This window comes from Colletes gigas, unplaced genomic scaffold (assembly GCF_013123115.1).
Source record: "Colletes gigas isolate AHSC1104 unplaced genomic scaffold, ASM1312311v1 Colletes_gigas_Sc00001, whole genome shotgun sequence".
NCBI lineage: Eukaryota > Metazoa > Arthropoda > Insecta > Hymenoptera > Colletidae > Colletes > Colletes gigas.
In genome coordinates this window covers 10454881-10474054 of record NW_025106630.1, presented here as the reverse complement: position 1 = coordinate 10474054, position 19174 = coordinate 10454881, and the positions used below count along the sequence as shown (strand labels likewise).

Sequence of the window (19174 nt, the reverse complement as noted above, 5' to 3'; positions counted from 1 at the left end):
AATTCGAACGATTTTAGTCTGATCTGTGCGTTAGAACGCACCTGGTGAAGGCTAAAAACGTTTTGATTTATTTTTATTCGACTTGAGCGTTTTTATGGGATGTTTTTACGATCGTTGCAAACTGTTGATCGCAGGTGATGTCGCGAGAATGGTGTACAGTAACGTCACTACGAAGGACCCAGATATATGTTACGCGGCGAAATTGTTGGGCATGCAGGGCGAGAAATTCTCGAAGCCGAAGAAAGTAGTCTGCTTCATTTCGCCGAAGCAGCTCACGATCAAAGAGTATTTGCTGAGAATTATACCGAAGAGGCTCGTTACTTTCAGGCTCTGCCCCTCGACCAAAGTGAGTCCGCGAGGCCTTAGGTTCGTCGCGGTGCAATAACTCGAATCGTGTAATTTACAGTTCCATTTCGATTGCTCGAACAACGAGTACAACGGTTACGACTCCTTTTCTATCGACGATGGATGTCAGCCGCCCGTTGAACTGATTTCCCTCTATCGAGACATAATAGCCGCCACGTTTACGTTGTTCCTTTTGAAGAACATAGGCGGTAGCGAAACGTTCGCGGATAAGCAGGATTTCTTTTATCACGAGGTGCGAAAGCATCATCAGAAGCACTATCACGAGAAGCTTTCGATGAAGGTGCAACGGGACAAACTGTTGGAATCGGTAAATCGCGAGAAAATTAAGCAAACCAGTTTCAGCGACGATCTATCTCAATATCTATTATGTTTCTTCTCTTTTTAAGTCCATGAAAACCACCAAAGGATTCTCTGTGAGCGACTGGTGCAGAAACTTCGAGATCACCTTCCAAGGCGAACAAGGTACAAAAGCGTCGCATTTTTGGTAATTTATCCGGGGGAGGCGAACACCGTAGCTTTTCTCGTGTTCTTTTGTTCATCTTTGATTCGCGATTTCAGGTCTCGATTGGGGCGGCGTGCGACGAGAATGGTTCGAATTGATCTGCGCCTCGTTGTTCGATCCGGGAAACGGATTGTTCGCCTGTTTCGGTGAATCGCCGCAGGCACTGGTGCATCCCAACAACAGACGGCCTACGCATCTCAAGCTGAAGCATTACGAGTTCGCGGGTCGCATCGTGGGCAAATGCCTCTACGAGTCCGCGCTGGGCGGTTTCTATCGACAATTAGTCCGCGCGAGGTTCACGAGATCCTTCCTCGCGCAGATCATAGGCCTCAGAGTGCATTACAAGGTAAAACAATTACTATGGAGCGAATCACTAAGAAACAGGAACTAAAAATAGCCACTTGGTCGAAGGATAGAACTTCGAATAACTTTCACGAGACAGAGTTTAGAAAACGCCGTAGTAATTTTCTGTTTCGAATTTCTATTCACCGCAAGCAGTACTTCGAACAGGACGACCCGGACTTGTATCTGAGTAAGATAAAGTACATTCTCGAGAACGACGTGGAGGAAATGGAATTGTATTTCGTCGAGGAGGAGTACGACAAAGACGGTCAATTATTAAAGGTACGTTACGATGTTCTCATCCCGAGAATCTGCTCGACTACGTGTGTTCTCCGTTGCAGGTAGCCGAATTAATTCCTGGCGGTAGCAAGGTTCGCGTTACCAACGACACCAAGTTACGTTATTTGGACGCTCTAGCGCAACACAGGCTCGCCAGTTCCATCAGAAACGAGGTGGAGCATTTTCTACGCGGGTTGAACGAGCTCATTCCCGACAACCTTTTGGGAATATTCGACGAGAACGAACTCGAGGTACGCAGACTGTGAATCGTGACTGTATTTATCAATTTGATGTCTTCGACCATGTGCTTGCATAGGAATTATTCGTTGCAGTTACTGTTGTGCGGTACCGGCGAGTACAGCGTGGCCGATTTACGCGCGCACCACATAGCCAACGGAAGTTCGCCGGAGTTTCTTCGAGTTCTGGATTGGTTCTGGACCGCGGTCAGTAACTTCACGCAGGAGGAGATGGCCCGATTACTGCAATTCACCACGGGCTGCTCGCAATTACCGCCCGGTGGATTTCAACAGCTGAGCCCGAAATTTCAGATCACAGCCGCACCGACTTTTGCTAACTTGCCAACAGCACACACTTGGTACGTCCCTGCATCGATCTAGACGCAAGATGTCTTCGACGATTAACGTTTACATTGACTCTTTGCAGCTTCAATCAACTCTGCTTGCCCGATTACGAGTGTTACGATCACTTCGAACGAGCATTATTGCTGGCGATCAGCGAAGGTACCGAGGGTTTTGGTATGATCTAAAAAGAAAGATTCAACGTCCAATCGTTTCTAGTCCTCAACCGTTATGGTATTGAACCAGTTATTTATTTATCGATTTTCGTTCGTCTTGACGACGTAGTTTTGTTTCGAGACCTCTCCCCATTTCACGGGATCAGAGAGAAAAAAACCAAATACGACACTTGTCGCACATTTTGATACGCGAACAGCCGGGATTTTTGAAAATTGTCCTTTTTTACGTTTACCGCCGAATGACTATCAATGAACAATCCACGATCCTTGAGAACGTAAACGAACTGTATATTGATATTTTTACTGGCTCGCGATAACGTTTTATACGAAACAGTGATACGGAAGAGCAATTTCACACGGAACATCTAAATTGCTCAATTTATCGCGTCGAGGTTCGTTGTAGTTTAAAAAGTAATGTAAATTTTCTTACGCGCGAACGGTGGACTTCGAGTACGCGCTAGTTTCCCCTTTTTGTAGTCGCTGAAGTAGACGGGAATAGCCGTGTTCAGATTCTTTTGATTCGTACGCAGATAAAGGAATATATACTCTTCGATCGTCGCGCTACGAAGGTGAACACCGAGGCAAGGAAAGTAACATGCATACTCGAGGACGTAACTCATTCTCTCATATCGACGCTACGCAATTCTTCGGTTCTCGCTACAAGTTATCCGATAAAGAAACGAAAAAATGAATACTCGTGCAATATATAATGAACCAAAGACGAAGGACGATAGCTTTAGGCTTCTCCGTAGACGTAATATCGTCCGAGAGATTTGTTGATTAGTGCGTATACGTAGTACGAAACCTCATGATACTTCGAATTAATAAACACCGCGTCGTTTTTCTTTTCTTATCTCTGATAGGGACAGCGAGTTTTTCTCAGTCTCGAAAATTAAAGAGCAATACGTTGGTCGCGATTGATAATACGCAATAAATGATACTTTAGGTCGACTAGTGAGAATTACATGCTACACTTAACGCGCTCGTGCACGAAACGATTTTGTGATAAACGAACAAACGAATCTTCCATTGAAAAAAAATTGATTATCTTCGAGCCAGGGGATGCCCGTGCCGCAATGGCGAAGTGTTTTGCGAAAGGCGTCACGCCGCAGGGACGACGACGATGTTGTTACCAAACGAAACGAGAAATCATAATTTTATCTGGTACTTAAGTACACAATAAAGAGAAATGTGATCAGACACGTCGTACTTGTGTCACACGTACGTGGGTTACTTAGGATTTAACCGGTCTATTGTAACGTGTTTTGAAAAAAATAATATACCGTGAGCATTTTTTTTTGTTAAATCCGTATACGTAATCGTTATGTAAAACACGCACTAACCACGATTGTGTGTACATATATACTTATCGATTATGCAAATGTATTTGTTATTCGCTTTGTAACGTATTGGATTATATAACGCCTAGGAATGCTGACGGTACCTTATTTTTGTCACTTTATCATGTTACACGGACAAACAAAGTGTAAAATATAGATTAAAAACGGCATACGATATCGATATTTATTTCGTCCGCAAGGAAATGTTGCACAGTTTCCAATCATTCCCAAGTTTCTCCGTTCCTCTCGATTCAATATATTATATATAATTAGTACAAAGTCTCGCGTAGTGACAGGTATATGAAATAAAAAAAAAAAAAATAAACAAAAATAAAGTATAATTTGAGAAATACAAAATGCCGGCAAATTTGCGAATGTTTCGAAACTGTTGTCCGTTTTTTCTCGACCTTCCTCGTTCCGAGTCTCAATGCAACTCTTCCTCCCTCGACTCGCGTCCAGCATTTCCGTTCCGAACGATCATTGTCATCAACCTCGAAGTTCCACTTCTCAAACAACATTAAAGTTTCATTTCAAAGAAAACTTTAAAACGTGGTGCAGTATTGCCCGAACAGCTGCACCTAATTAACATGCAAAGGTAATGAGAACGGTGTATAGGGGATGTCCAATGAGAACGATAGAATTTGCGATTGTCGCGGCCGCCATATTTGTTACTCGCTCGTTCGAGTCGAGTGGCATTTGTATTCAGTAGTACTTTACAAGTCATCGTGGAGAGGCACACAGTTGCTCAACGCGTTGAAATTATTAAAATTTATTAACAACGTTAGTGTTCAGCTCGAACTACGTTCCCAGCACTTTGATTCGTTTAGTGTACGCAGGATTATCTTGTTCCATTCAAAATTCTATCACTCTCATCGAAAAAACCGCTATAAACGTAGCGCCCTCTGTCGCTAAAGGGTTAGACTATTGCAACTACCTTAAGAAGTCAATGCTGGACTCGTGGTTGACAACAAAGTACGCAAAATAACCCCCGGTACGCGGGCAACGGTGCCAGCAATTTGCAACATTCTGCTACACCACCTGCTATCTTCGGATTGCCGTATCAGACGTTCCCTCAACTCGTTCACTTCCACTCTAAAATCATAGCCTCAAAATAACTATTTACGAGCCGCCATATCGTCTATTAACCACTTTGTTACAAAATAAACGTACTGTTGCGAATTGCATAGTTCCTCCATACGACACAAAGCTGTCTCGCGATCAGACAGTCGCGCCTCTAGGACCACTGCTCGTAAGTTTAAGGATTTTACCGTGTCCTCGCTCATTTTCAAGCGTTTTTCCAATTTTAACTTCTCGTCTTCCTTAGTTTTCACTTCCCTGCGAACGCAACGTTTGCATAAGACCCATATAGCCCAATCGATGATCGATACGATCCTAATATCACAGACGAGGTATACGAGTAGACAATTGGAAAACTTCAGGGAAACATTTCTAGCCTCACATTATATTTTCAGTAATGAATTTTTTTCTTGAAAATGGTTAGGATTACGGGGGTATGTCTATTAACCAAAAATGATTGAAATTGACCCCTGCGACCGAAAATATATTTTCCAGAACGATTTGAAAATTTTTAAATAGTCGAAAAATTTCCCAACTTCTCGAATTTTTTTCTCGAAAGTGTGTAGGATTTCGGGGGTATATATATTCACCAAAAATGATTGTAATTGACCCCTGCGACCGAAAATAATTTTTTCAGAACGATTTGAAAATTTTTTTTTCCTCCGAAAAATTTCACACATTCTCGAATTTTTTTCTCGAAAATGGTTAAGATTTTGGGGGTATGTCTATTCACCAAAAATGATTGCAATTGACCCCCGTACCCGAAAATAATTTTTCCAAAATGATTTGAAATTTTTTAAATTTATCGAAAAATTTCCCAACTTCTCGAATTTTTTTCTCGAAAGTGTGTAGGATTTCGGAGGTATGTCTATTCACCTAAAATAATTGTAATTGACCCCTGCGACCGAAAATATTTTTTTCAGAACGATTTGAAAAATTTTTTTTTCGCGTTTAAAAATGTAATTTTTATTTTTTAATTTCAGGTCGATAAGGCAGTCAGATTGGTCCACGATTGTCCATAAGGTGTAAGGTCTGCTCGTGTACCTCGTCTATGGTAATATTACTTGATGTATCGTTGAATCTGTTGCTGCGAGGACTCGTTGAGGGCGATCTGTTTAGCTAATCTCAATTGCAACTCTTCTATGGCCGAGTTCGCCTTCTCTGCTCTAGCCTCTTGTTCCGTGACCAACGTCTCGCAGATCGTCACCTGAGCGTACCATTAACATTTCAAACTTCTCCACCGAGTATCGCGAGCGCAATAATTATTCAAACACGAGCCACGAGAAAGCGAACGATCGATACTTCATTGGTCTATCAAGATCCATGTCACGAATAGTTCTATAGCGTGAACCTTTCGCGATAACGTTATAACAATTTTCGTGACTATTCCACGACGGTCGAGAGTTAATAGGTCGAGCGGTATCGATCCCCGTTTCTCGGTACGGAAGGAGTATTACACGTTATTGAGTCACCGATGAAGCAGAAAAGGCGTGACTCAACTTTGCACTGCAACCTTCGGTGCGTTGACCTACCTAGCACGAGCAGCAAGTGCATTAATTTCCGATTCGTATCCTTGGTCTATAGTTATTCGCCAAAACTTCGATCCCAAAGTTACAATTGCATTACTCCACGAATTATAATTACAAAATCATTTCGTTGCAATTAGGAATTACCAGATGAGAACTCAAAGTTAAATATTGCAAAGATTGATTTAGAGGATTGGGAAACAGGTCGATCCAAGGGATTAGCATCGTTTCTCTGAACTCGAAGGGCGATAGGGTGAGTCATTGTTTCGTAGAAGGCGATAGAAATTCGCTACGAGGGTTCACCCTCTTTGCAGACTCGTCTCCGGCGAGCACAACAATGACTCATTCTGTGTAATCAATTTTCGCATCGTCACGGAGTGGAAACTTGCGAGCAATGGCACGAGTTACGCTCCGTGGACGCAAACATCGATGACTATCACCTGGTTCGATCGCATTTGCCCGAGCTACGCGCCTGGACTTTCATCCTTAAACGGTTTTTGAGCAAACTCAGCAAAGGCAACAGCGAAAAAAATAAAGGGGCGACCCGGTACCAAAATTTGCAAAATCTTTGAATCGTGTACAAAGAGAACGAATCCTAGCCTTTTCCAGAAGCAATCTTTTGTCCTCTCGTAGCTTCAACAGCTTCTCCCGGTCCCTAGTGATCTGCTCGTCGAACCCACGGATCTGATTTTGCGCGGTTAGCAGCTCGTTTCGCACGTTCTCCGCCGCGACCAGCCTCTCTTCCGAGACAGCGCTCAGACGCGTCATCTCCTCCGCCATTTTCTCCTTTTCCTGCAACCGAACGGTAATCCAATTCGTGAGAATATATACCGCGTAGCGCGGTTCCGTAAACGCACGAAATTATCTAGAACAAGATCCGCCAGTTTTCTCTATTCCGATGCGCCAACGGTTGCCGGCGATACGATACAGTTTCTTCTTTCGTTTCACAATTAGCCACTGGACCAGTGCCAGCTCCGCGCGTGCGTGTACCGCGCACACGCTAATTAATGGCTCGGTACGACGCACTTTCATATATCGAGCGATCGGCGAAAGTTCAGTCCGCCTTGGGAAAATTCGTGTCGCGTTCTGACGAAAATTGCAAAACCGTCGCGTTAACGAAAGGAATTAAAACGATACAAAAAATGATAAAAAGGTTAGAATTTCGCTGAACGATTGCTTTCTGCGCGGGAGAAATACCACGGAATGGTGCCAAAATTATTGGAGGCCCCTGGCTCGATGATCCGAGGAACTCCAAAAATTCCATTCTTTCGGCTACCGAGTTATCGTATGGCCCCAAAACATGTGTCGCGAGCTCTTACGCTAGCGTCATCCCCCCAGATAGATACACGTCATTGAACTCTCGCGTTCACCGGCCAGAAGACGCTATAGGCACGTATAACTGACACTCGTCGTCTGTCCGTCGCACTACCGTTTCGTAACACGAGCAACAGGGGACCTGTTGTTTTTGGCAACATTGTAAATGTACAATGACTTGTAATTACGAATACACGAACGAAAATCAGACCAATAACAAATAAAGAAGCTCCTGAGAAGTACTAACGAACTAAAAAATTATAATGGGAGACTCTAGAGGCCAAAATAAGACGAAAATCAAGAATATCAATTTCTTGATTGAGGCTTCTTTAAAAAGCTATTAAAAAATTAAATTAAAAACTTTCAAATCGTTTTGAAAAAATTATTTTCGGTTGCGGGGGTCGATTACAATCATTTTTTGTCAACACACATACCCTCGATATCATACGCAGTTTCGAGAAAAAAATTCTTTACCGAAACGACTTTTTCAATGGCGTCTCAAAAGCTAGTTACGCGCCATATTGCAAAATTTACCGTCTTCAACGTGTTCTTTTCTTTCGTTGTTTCGTCATGTTGCTCCCTAACGTATTGAACCTCGTGTGTCAGTTTACCGACACGATTGTTCTCCGTGTCGATCAACCGACGCAGCACGAATATCTGCAGATGCAGGTGTTTGATTTCCTGGTCCAGATCGTCGATCGTATCGCGAAGATAGAGCACCTCGCTGCGTCTGCGCCTCCAGGCGTTCAGCACGAGCACGTGGAACACCAAGCTCGCCGCTTTTCTTGGGTTTTTGAAGAGCTGCGAGCCCCCCTCCTCGGACTCCGACGACGCGAAACCGTCCATCCAGGTTTTTATACCCGATCCTATACCACTGTCGTTTCCCGCGTAAATCTTGTGCCCCTCCTCCAGCCTCTCCAACGTTGAACTACTGTCCGACCTGTGACAACGACCACGACAAAATTACACGTTTAACTGTCTCGAAAAGGACGAACGAGAATCTCGGCGTTTATCGTAGATTCGCGTATCCGATGACGTTGGCGATTTTACCTAAGGTCAGCATTCTCTGCCTCCATTACCGACTGCGAGAGATCGATCAAGGATAAGCTCTTTTTGCAGGGGGGCGTACCGATCACGCGAAACATCGAACCGCACGTGGCATTTTCCGGGCAGCTTTTCGCCGTGTTTATCGAGGACGTGCAATTGATCGTCCCGAGGCCGGCCAGTCGGAAGGAGGTCCTCGGCGGACGGTAATACGGGCTAGGTCTCTGACATCTTACGGGAAGCTGGGAGTACGTGTGAAATTTATGTCGTACGCATCGTGGCAGCCTCTTTTCCACAAAAAAGCGGCAACGGTCCTCCCTGTAGCTGGTCGATGCGCCCCGGGAGCATGGACTTTTCGGCGTGATCGCAGTTTCTGGCATCGCTTGCGGCATTCTCGATTAAATGGTCTTTACAAAAGCAATGCACGGTTTGTTTGTCCTCGTCATGGAGACGAAACTGGCTGCCCCGTAGCGCGACAAAAGTGCATCGCCACTCGCCTTTCGTCGCTTTCCGTTCGGAAATGATACGCGACGACGGAAACGATCTTCTCTCGAGTTTCCATCGGGTTCATATTCGAATCTTTAGATTTATTTATTGCATTCAGAGGAACGTATACATTAGAAAAAAGCAAAGACTAAATTGCAATCCTTCGTACCAATTTATCCATGATCATTGTTATGGTTCGATACGCCATCTATGGAAAATGTCAGGTAATTTATCCTCATGAAATCCCGCGTTTAATTTCATCCTAACCACAAAACTGAGATTCTCGAGAACGATAACGCGTGTGAAAATGTTTCATTCCACTTCGTTGGTTTATTTTTTCAAGCATTCGGATTATCCCCCCTAATTAACTAATCCCGCCATAAGTTGAAGGGGGTTAGGTTTTTTCTTCCAGTAGATGGGAATGCAGAATTAATTTATAGGAATATTGGTTCATATTATCAATAAATTTGTAATAGAACATTGTACATCGAAATCAGTGTTAATATTTGTTCATATGCCATAACGTATGTCCGGTTATGCTCGTCGCTGTGAATGTGTTATCGTTCGAACATTTTCGTGTGCCTGTGTACGTTTCTCATCAACAACCTTGCGATGCCCGTTCGATAAGTTCAATTATTTCTAACAAGGCATGCGAACTGTCGCGCGACTACGTGCCCCGAACATACCGTTTCCTGGAATCGTATATATCAAATACACCTACGACACGGAAAACGATTAGAACTTATATAACGTATAGATCTGACTTTGAGTGTACCTTAAACTGTTAACAGTTGACTCGATTCACGCCGCGGAACGTTGGATAAACTTAAACTCGCGCAGAAATGCAATTCTATCAACGACAGACTGAAATATTTCCAAAGGGAACGATCCAAGTTTACCGAGAAACCGTAGCCTTCGATTTGATAGAAATTCTGCAAACTCTATGGACATTTATAATTCCTCATAATGTTTTATTACACACGAATCGAAGTGTTTTCTATATTCACGAGCAAATCTACGATTACCTAATCCCCTATGATTTCGCATGATAAAACAGAATCATGTGACGTGTCGGTATGAGTCATCGCGCGCCAAAGTACCTAGGTACCGAGGAACTTCAATACGTCCCTGAATTTTAATCTATACACAAGTAAATTCAACGAACCTTAGACAAATATTAAAATATTTAGCACGTCCTTGTCAGAGGATACTGAACCAACGATGGGCCGTGAAAATACTCGAATAAAGAAATTTAATACACGTGTAACGCGAGCAAGTTAAAATTGAAAGTTTCCTGGTCCATCGAGCCGAACGCCCAATGGACCTCGACCCAGACTTCGATAGCCCGACACATTGGGCAAAATTCTTATCTAGATCGGAATATCAAATAAGAAATAAAAGATAAAGAACTTGTTATTGGTTAATGGTTGAATATAATTTAAAATTTAAATTATAGACTATCTATATATCGTATCTCGCGTTGTACGAACAAAAACTTATCCGAGCGAACGTGGCAAATAAATCTCTGCGTGTTCGATTTTGTTCGTCGCCTCGGTTGCTTGCAAAATTAGGGAGATAATAAGAACGGGAGGACGCGGTATTTATAAAATTCTGCGGAAGATTCGACTTTCTAGAAATATACCGAAAAAAACCGTGTATGCACGTATTATGTGCTGCACGGTTCGCTTGTTCAAAACCGTTTGGCCGTGAGAACCGTAGATTCGCGTCGAGTTGTGCGCGTACTCGCGCGTATCCACGGAGCATATGTATATCGTTTTGCTCCTACATCGTCGGAAGCGACGAAAGAGCATGCCAGTACCGATGCAAAGTCCGGGCGAAATGTTGTGTCGCGTTAAGTCTCGTTTCTAGTCACGGTCGTGCACGCTTTTGTGTCGCGTGCGAGTCGTGTGGTGCGCAGCGGCGATCGCCTACGCGATCAAACACATTTGAATCGTTGACTCGATATATTTTTACGTGTTTTCTGTTCGTTTTAGCAAGACATCGCGGAAATTCAGCGATCCCCGCTCGACAAGAAAAAAAAAAAAACAATCGCCGTGTTTTTCTTTCGAGTCCGAAGAAAGTGACTTACTATGTCGATCGTGCTGCAGGCAAGTCTTTCTCGTCACATTGTCCTACGATAGTTTAATTATAGCTGCACGGCTTGTACAGACCTAGGCTCTCCCAAAATAATGATTGGATCAGCGTAGCATGCCTCCTCGTCCTCTGCTCTCTCTTTCTCTCTCTCTCTCTCTCTCTCTCTCTCTCTCTCTCTTTCTATCTCGTCGTTTCTCTTCCCTTGGGACACTTGTGTTGCAGTGCCTCTGGAAGTATACCTGTGAACAGCTGTCGTTTCGCTAAGAGTTCACGACACGGGTAACTTCCGTCGATGCTCGTTCAACTTCCACGCTCGATCCTCTCGCGCTGGTGCTAATAAAAGGAAATTACGCCTAACTCGGTTTGCGTTAATCGTCGCCCCGTATTGCGACATAAACACATTTTCCACGAATATGTTTGATACACAGTCTTGAATGCACAGTTTTCATTCGCACCGAATGAATCGATCGAGAAACTGATTCCTCTTCGCGCGATCGTCTCGTCTTCTTCTAGGTATCTATCGCTACCGTTTTGTATCTTTGTTCGTTTTAATAAAACGCGCGCGAAACTTTTTTCTGGCGCGATGCTGCGAGATGGGATTTCTGTGAAGCGAGTGTTCTCGGTTTTCCTGCTTCGATAAGTGTTCGCGATGCGTATTAATAAATAGAACGAACCTCTTCGATTCGTTTCGAGAAAATACAAGAAAAATTATTTTCCAGATGGCTACTGTTCAATGTACAAACCACTAATAGGCATGGAGCAATTCCATGGTTTGAGCGATGGAAATATAAATATAAGCGATGTCAGTAAGTATTGATAGGTTTGTTTGTGGTCTCGTGTTTGTTGCATTTTTTGAATTTTTCTTTTAACAATTTCATTGAACAGTTGAAGTCATCCAAACTACCGATCCTGGATTTGTGGAGTCTAGTGGAAGGGAGGATCAACAGCCAGTGGAGATGAATACCGACAGGCTATTGCCATACGTTGAAATAATCGAACAGCCAGCTAGCAAAGCTTTACGTTTTCGCTATGAGTGTGAAGGCAGATCTGCTGGTAGTATACCTGGTGTAAATAGTACACCGGAAAACAAAACATTTCCTAGCATAAGAGTGAGTACAGAAAGAATAAAAATATCTCTGAAAGATTGATTGTGTATAAAACCAAGTACTGTTCGGTGTAGATAGTGGGGTACAAAGGCCGTGCTGTAGTTGTAGTGTCGTGCGTGACAAAAGATCAACCGCACAGACCTCATCCTCACAACCTTGTTGGGAAGGAAGCTTGTAAACGTGGTGTTTGTACAGTAGAAGTTTCATCAGAAAATATGACAGTCACGTTTGCCAATCTTGGTATCCAATGTGTGAAGAAAAAGGACATTGAGGAGGCACTTAGAATACGAGAAGAAATTCGTGTAGATCCTTTTCGAAGTAGGTTGAAAATATGGTATATGTGATATATTTAACAAAGAGAGACAGTATAACAAGCAACTGTATATGATTCTTCAACAGCTGGCTTCGAACATAAGAGACAGCCCACTAGCATTGATTTAAATGCAGTGAGATTATGTTTTCAAGTTTTTCTACAAGGATCGCAGAAAGCAAAATTCAATGTACCGCTACCGCCAGTCGTGTCCGATCCTATATTTGATAAAAGTAAGGTTCCTTTAACCCCTTCCCGTACCATTTAGCTCGACGAAATCCGGGCCCAAACGGCAGGCGTCAACTAAACTGCTTTGCTGTGATTTGTTTCCGTTTGGGCCCAAATCTTTGTCACGAGTCGGACTCGTTAAAGTACGGGAAGGGGTTAACGATTATCCGTATGCAACTTTTGTTCAATTATCTGTCTGTATATGAAATATTTCAGAGGCAATGTCGGATCTTGTGATATGCAAGCTCAGTCACTGCAGCGCCTCGGTCGCTGGTGGTATGGAAATGATTTTATTGTGCGAGAAAGTTGCGAAGGAAGATATACAAGTACGATTTTTCGAGGAGAAGGACGGCCAAGTGATTTGGGAGGGATTTGGTGATTTTCAGCCTACTCATGTACATAAACAAGTATGTATCGTGTTTGCATTGTAAAATGATTTGTATCGTAACGATACGCTGAACGTAGGATCAATTTGTGTTAATAGACAGCAATCGCGTTCAGAACACCTACCTACCGTATTCAACAAGTAGAGCAGCCGGTACAAGTCTTCATTCAGCTTAGAAGACCATCGGATGGCGTAGCGAGCGAACCGCTACCGTTTGAGATGTTACCACTTGGCGCAGGTAGGCCTGCTTTCTGGTCATTGCGGAGAGCATTTGCCAGGAAAAAAACAGATTACAGCACGTTCGGTAAAATTTTAGCCACCGAATCGGCATTGCTATCGAACATTGCACCAAAATTTCCACGTAATATCGATGAGTTTAACAACAACAATAATAATAATTTTGATATAAAACAGTCTAACAATAAAATTTCCGCATTGCGCGCTTTAAATGACTTATACAACGTGAGAAATACATTAGACTCGTGCAACGGGAGTACCGAAATCAATCGAAATACCGCGCAAAGTGCAGATCACTTAAAGAACACTATAATAGATTACGAGAATAACGAAGTACCGATCCATACGGGAAAATGCACGGAAGACGAACAAATGAATAGAATATACAAAGTCGACGGTAACCCTGTAGACAAAGAAACAGTCAGCATTAATTCAGGAACTTTAACTCACGCTAAATCCGATACTGTCGCTATTAATGCAAACGTATTAAAAAACTCGCAACTTCCTAAAAATAAGTCCGACTGGTTCGATTACTCCGAAGTAGGTAAATGGGTACAAAAAGGTCAGTTGTGTCTCAAAGAGAAAAACAACGAGGCAGACTTTAAAACCGAGACGGAGGATTGCAATAAGTCGTTCAATGAATTGTTGACCCAAGTAGCCGAACTGGATCAGATTTATGCCGATACACACGCAAAGTTAGTGCAGGCGACCTTTGAGCAGAGTCCGACCGATCAGCCAATGGATATCGACGTTTGCGATAATCAGACTTACACTAGTCTGCAAATGGCTATGAAAAATCCTGTAGAGTTTATAGACGTACCGATCGAGAGAAAATACGAAGATGTGTCTATACCGAAAATAGATCTGCATCGTTCTTGTCCTTCGCCACCGGTAACTACCAAGAGAGATGGAACGCAAGAAACGGAGGAGAGATTGCCGCCATTGCCTCCTAAACGTATCCGAAAAATGCCTTCCATGCCTCTTCTACCTCGTCCCATATCCTCCCAGACATCACCCGAGTCGTTTATCGAAGCACCAAACAAAAATTTACCTTCCTTACCCGGTACACTGCCCAAGAGCTCGAAGCAAGGACTATTTTCGAAATTATTCGCTAAGAAAATAAAGAAAGACAAAGACTCTATCTCGAACGCGTCCAAAGACAGCAACACTTTGCTGAACACACCAGGAAATATTTCATATTTAACCAGGAACAATATGCCGGATGCATCGTTGTTGCAAAATCCAAGGACTAGCGCTACAAGTACCACTAGCGTTAAGTCCCTTAGATTAGAAGGTGACGAGACACCACCTTACGGAATGGAGTTAACAGAGGCTGAACATTATGCACTGTACACTGCAATGGCGCCACATGCAACGGCATCCGAATTTGACGAAATGTCTTTCTACTATAGCCCCGTAGAAGGCGGAAAGATATTCTCAGAAAAGAAGGAAACATAATTTGCTTTTCGTATTTAGAACGTTTGATAGAGTACTTCCACTTTAAAGTGCCATCTTTCATTTTTTAAACCAATATCGTAATGGCATGTTGACATATTTTAAAGGTGGTAAATATTTTGTGATCCATCGAATCTGTTACTTTGGTGTTTGCGATTTTCTGCAACTCGAATTCTCGCAGTTTTTGTACACACGCTACTCCGCGGTGTATTTGTGTTATGTATTAAAAATTGTTGATAAGAAACTTTGAGAACACATCATACTTGCCATATAAATGACAAGGTATCGTCGCGCCACCTTGATCAAAACTAACACTATTCTAGTCGAGGTACAAATTGTTATTCTTTTTCCATAGTCTTTCATACGCATCATAAACGATCGCTGATGACACAAACTCAGCCGAAACTTGTTGTTTATTATCGAAGGAGTTAGTGTCCCTTCTAGTCAAATTTTACAGTGTTTACACTTATCTTCTTATACATATATTGCTTTTTACTATTTATAACATGTTGTTAAGTTTGTATGGTGTCTCAAGTTTATACGCATCACTACGTTTTCTAGTCCTAGATTAGGCATTTAATTTATAGTTGGAAGAGAGATCGTTTTATTTGTTTGTAACGAATAGGTATTTTAAGCCAAAGGTGTCATTTGCGCGGGCACGATATTTAAACAGTGAGAACGAGATTCTCAAGATCTGTGAAGCCATTTTGTCTTCAGAACAACTAACGTAACATTTATAAATCGCATGGTTTAATGTGCAATCATTTATAGATGATCCTGATTCGTTAAGGCGAAAGCGACAAAAGTTTAATAACAGTCCAAATACGCTAGTATTGAGGCATGTACAGGCAGAAGCTGAAAAGCGTGAGTATTTTTTCTGAAATTGTCCTCAACTCTACAGCTTTGCCGGGGATGGGGTTTCAATGGCGTCAATGGCCATCGTTGCACTATATAAATTGATCAAAAACTCCATTGTGCTACATTATGTCGAATTGCTGACTCTACTTTTCTCTACCATAACTAATTTTCATGTTGACGTTTTGCTACATACTTTATACAAAAAGAAGAGTGAATAGCAAAGCTGTCTCGGCGATGCCGGCAACGACTACCATTTTGTGCATTTTTTAATAGGAGCCTGTTACGCTCCATTTGTTGTAATGATTGTTCTAACGGATATAGAGAATTTGTTGTAAGTTCCGGAGGTTTGGAATATATCTTGTACATTTGGAAAATGTTTACGGTATTTTTATGAAACGCAAGTTTACATTTGTCAAAATATCAATGTTTCAGCGTTCTTAAATTACATCATGTACTAACCACAGAATTAATCCAATCTCCTTCACGCATTGGGAATTGCTCAGTTTTAATGCTCTCTACATATATTGCTGAATATCTCGTGCGTTGAATCGCATCGAACAGTGCCTAATTGTCTGTACAAACGACACGGAACAATCGTTTGGGGATTCCCACTGTGCAAAGGAAGATATCTTTTTCACGGATTAGAATTTCTCATTATATTAAGAAATACTATATACATATATATTTTCACACACTGACGAGGAATCTTATTTTATACTTTTTTAAGAACGTATTTTGTATAAACATTTGAAATTTGTACTTGAATGTTTGGAGAGCAGTGGCCTTGTACATTTTAAAAAGAAAACTGTATTTTTGTAATTATTATCGGTAATTACGTAGAATCGATGATATTTTTATATCGATTGACACGATAAATTCAGCGTACTATAAAAAATATGGCTGTATAGCGTAAGTTTTAATAGTATACAAGTACTCTGCTCTCGTTACGACAGTGTTGTATTTAAAAACTCAGCAATATACTACTACAGGAACGGAAACAATGTGCAATATTTGTATGGGTAATACAAATTTTTATAAGCTAATTCTTTTAAAGAGGAAAAGCTATATCTATATATTGTATGACTTACATATGCATAATATATCTATCTATATACATGTACAATTACTTGATGATTAAAATATCGTGTTTTTTTATTCCGCTCCCAATCAATTTCAGATTGAAAGAATAATGTATAATGAGACTCGCAGGTACGACATGACAACATTAGTTTAGTTTGCTGATTTTTTCTAATCATGTTGACTGTATTTTTTATTACAATACGAAGTACGATTTTTTTTTTTCTTTTCGAGTGACCTTTGGAGTGAAAATATATAAAATTGCATGCATCATCTTCATAACTAATTCTCTGTTGCTTTGACACGTTGCATTTGTTGGCTAATATTTGTTTCTCTGTGTAATCTTTGTACGTTGTTCCTTTCTAATGTAGCGTGCATGGAAACCTAACATTGTTTTATAGAATATCGTTGTCACATTGTAAAGAAACAATGTCCAAGACTGAACAAGATGTCGAGCTTGTCGATGAGACTATTTATTTGTTTTATCGGATTATAGACGCTGCCATGTTGAATCAACCGATTCAATACGATTTTAACATTATCAAACCGGAACCGATGGAGAGGATAACTCCGTATGGGGGCGCGGTCGCCAGTGGGGGGTCTTATCCATTGTACCCCATAGGAACAACCTCTCCACAGTCCCAGTCTACGATGCAGACTCTGAGGCAATTCAGATCTTTTCTTACAACTTGAAAGTACCGTGCAGAAAAATAATTTACACAAATGCATATATGTGTACAGGCCTCAGGTGTCTCCTGGTCGCACACCATCGCCATTGGAATACAGATACAACGCGCCTCTTGTTCATCCACAATTGTCACCTCAGTATCAACCGACAAACAGCCATCTGATGCAACCGCCGTCAACAGGAACTCAAATTCCACAACAATATTTATATGTACACAATACGTTACACGCACAATCGCAAGAACAATTAATATTAAACAATGTGATATCCAATTATCAAGATGGATTGCAAACGTTAAGCAACACTGGTAATATAAGCAGTTTATGGGGTGTAGCGTCTTACCACCATTTTGAAATTCACGTGTTCTGATGTATTCAGCAGGTGGAATAGAAGCAACAGATGCCACGAGCGTTTTAGATATGGACAGTCAACAGTATAGCTTTGACTCGAGCCTGAATCAACTCGATTCGGCGGAACTCGCCGCTTTTGGTACTGCTCTCTCTGAGAACTTATCCAGCGGATTGTCTATTTCAGATACTAACAAGGTACGGGCAACGTTAACAAATTTATGCTTAATCGTTTCAACAATATACAACGATCGTGAAAATAAACCCTTATTAAATTTAGCCTGGGACTAGTAAAGGAGCAAACACAGAGGTGAGCAATGCCGAAGAAAGCAGTAACATGACGGACAGTTTTACGCGAATTACTAACAGCACCATCCAAGAGCTGTGCACTTTAAATAGCATGTATAAACCGAGACGGCAAATTGACGATTAAAGAGTTGTAAATTTTATTGGTATTAATAACATGGTGAATCGATACGTTGTATAAAACGGGATCCGCTGAACGGGAATGTTTTGTAAGTAATATACTGCAAGAGTAATTAACATTGGTTGTGATAAAATTTCATCGCCTATCGTACATCGTTGTGAAGATTAGCGGTTACCTCCGGCGTAGCCTTACGAACTTTATCTCGAGTTGGTCATTTGTTTTAAACGTTGTGAATACTTTTGTATAATTTCTTTTTTTTTTTTAACATAACGGATTAAAATATTTACTAATATATAAAGTGCTGTGACTGTGATCAAAGTGTACCGAAATCTACACGCTCCGACATGCATGCAGTGTCTCGACAAAAGGACCGTAATTATATGAAATAAAACTCATAGTGAATAAAATACATTATGTATTGTAGAAGACAATCTGCATGCAGTATTCGTACAAATAATTCGTATTTAAGTAAGACACACCCCTGAACAAACATTTTTTCTTTCTTACACGTCTTGTACGCATATACAAATGTTTGTCTTTTATTTTTTACACATTTATATTTGCTACAAATTTGTTTGTAAATATAGTTTTTATATTAGGAGTTATTTCTAAGCACAAGTAATGCTCTACTCTCGAAAACTTCGTGTGTTCCGTCCAGGTACGTTGATTCATCATTAAACAAATTTCTGTCCCGGAACTTAGGACCGATATGTGTATGTAATTTTACGATTACGTGGAAAAAGAAACGTTGAAATGTTACATCTGTACTTTATATTTTTTCCATCGTAGATTCTTATGTACACAAATACTCGCGATTGTAATAATCCCAGTGTCAGTTACCAAACATCACCTTAAAATCACTATAATTACAGGATATTTTATAAACAAAATATCTGATACAAATAAAACTATACGTAGATACATACATTTAC

The 19174-nt window shown here is 41.3% G+C and overlaps 3 protein-coding genes across 14 annotated transcripts in view; 2 read left to right on the top strand and 1 right to left on the bottom strand.

The window, feature by feature from the left end:
- Window positions 1-3731, top strand: part of LOC122395067 (apoptosis-resistant E3 ubiquitin protein ligase 1) — a 26291-nt gene extending 22560 nt beyond the window's left edge. For 5 of the 8 annotated variants that reach the window (XM_043392376.1, XM_043392420.1, XM_043392411.1 and 2 more), the window contains 9 exons: window positions 135-346; window positions 407-673; window positions 753-828; window positions 925-1214; window positions 1364-1492; window positions 1552-1740; window positions 1822-2084; window positions 2153-2229; window positions 2774-3731. In XM_043392376.1, the coding sequence (XP_043248311.1) occupies window positions 135-346; window positions 407-673; window positions 753-828; window positions 925-1214; window positions 1364-1492; window positions 1552-1740; window positions 1822-2084; window positions 2153-2229; window positions 2774-2934 (1664 nt within the window). In that variant the 3' untranslated portion in view covers window positions 2935-3731. Of the gene's footprint in view, window positions 1-134; window positions 347-406; window positions 674-752; window positions 829-924; window positions 1215-1363; window positions 1493-1551; window positions 1741-1821; window positions 2085-2152 lie in introns of all 8 variants that reach the window. The other 3 variants (XM_043392429.1, XM_043392436.1, XM_043392385.1) reach the window with 2 other exon arrangements.
- On the bottom strand, window positions 3097-9044 carry LOC122395150 (rootletin). The gene is made up of 7 exons (XM_043392524.1): window positions 8551-9044; window positions 8035-8440; window positions 6787-6978; window positions 5725-5867; window positions 4754-4918; window positions 4518-4675; window positions 3097-4161 (listed from the first exon to the last, which is right to left on the bottom strand). Exons 1-6 carry the CDS (start codon window positions 8934-8936, stop codon window positions 4519-4521), a joined length of 1449 nt encoding a protein of 482 aa, XP_043248459.1. The 5' UTR covers window positions 8937-9044; the 3' UTR covers window positions 3097-4161; window position 4518.
- On the top strand, window positions 8435-19174 carry LOC122395119 (embryonic polarity protein dorsal-like). Of its 5 annotated transcripts, none has more exons than XM_043392512.1 (12): window positions 10712-11138; window positions 11844-11930; window positions 12010-12233; window positions 12305-12548; window positions 12630-12773; window positions 12985-13175; window positions 13253-13391; window positions 15617-15709; window positions 17277-17445; window positions 17522-17775; window positions 17850-18013; window positions 18096-19174. In XM_043392512.1, the coding sequence occupies exons 2-12, from the start codon at window positions 11858-11860 to the stop codon at window positions 18246-18248; spliced, it is 1848 nt and encodes a 615-aa protein (XP_043248447.1). In that variant the 5' UTR covers window positions 10712-11138; window positions 11844-11857; the 3' UTR covers window positions 18249-19174. The 5 variants fall into 5 exon arrangements, with proteins under 5 accessions (XP_043248430.1, XP_043248413.1, XP_043248447.1 ...); XM_043392504.1 differs by having other exon boundaries at window positions 10720-11138; window positions 17847-18013; window positions 18096-19173; XM_043392495.1 differs by lacking the exons at window positions 17277-17445; window positions 17522-17775; window positions 17850-18013; window positions 18096-19174 and adding an exon at window positions 8435-8764 and having other exon boundaries at window positions 11025-11138; window positions 13253-17254.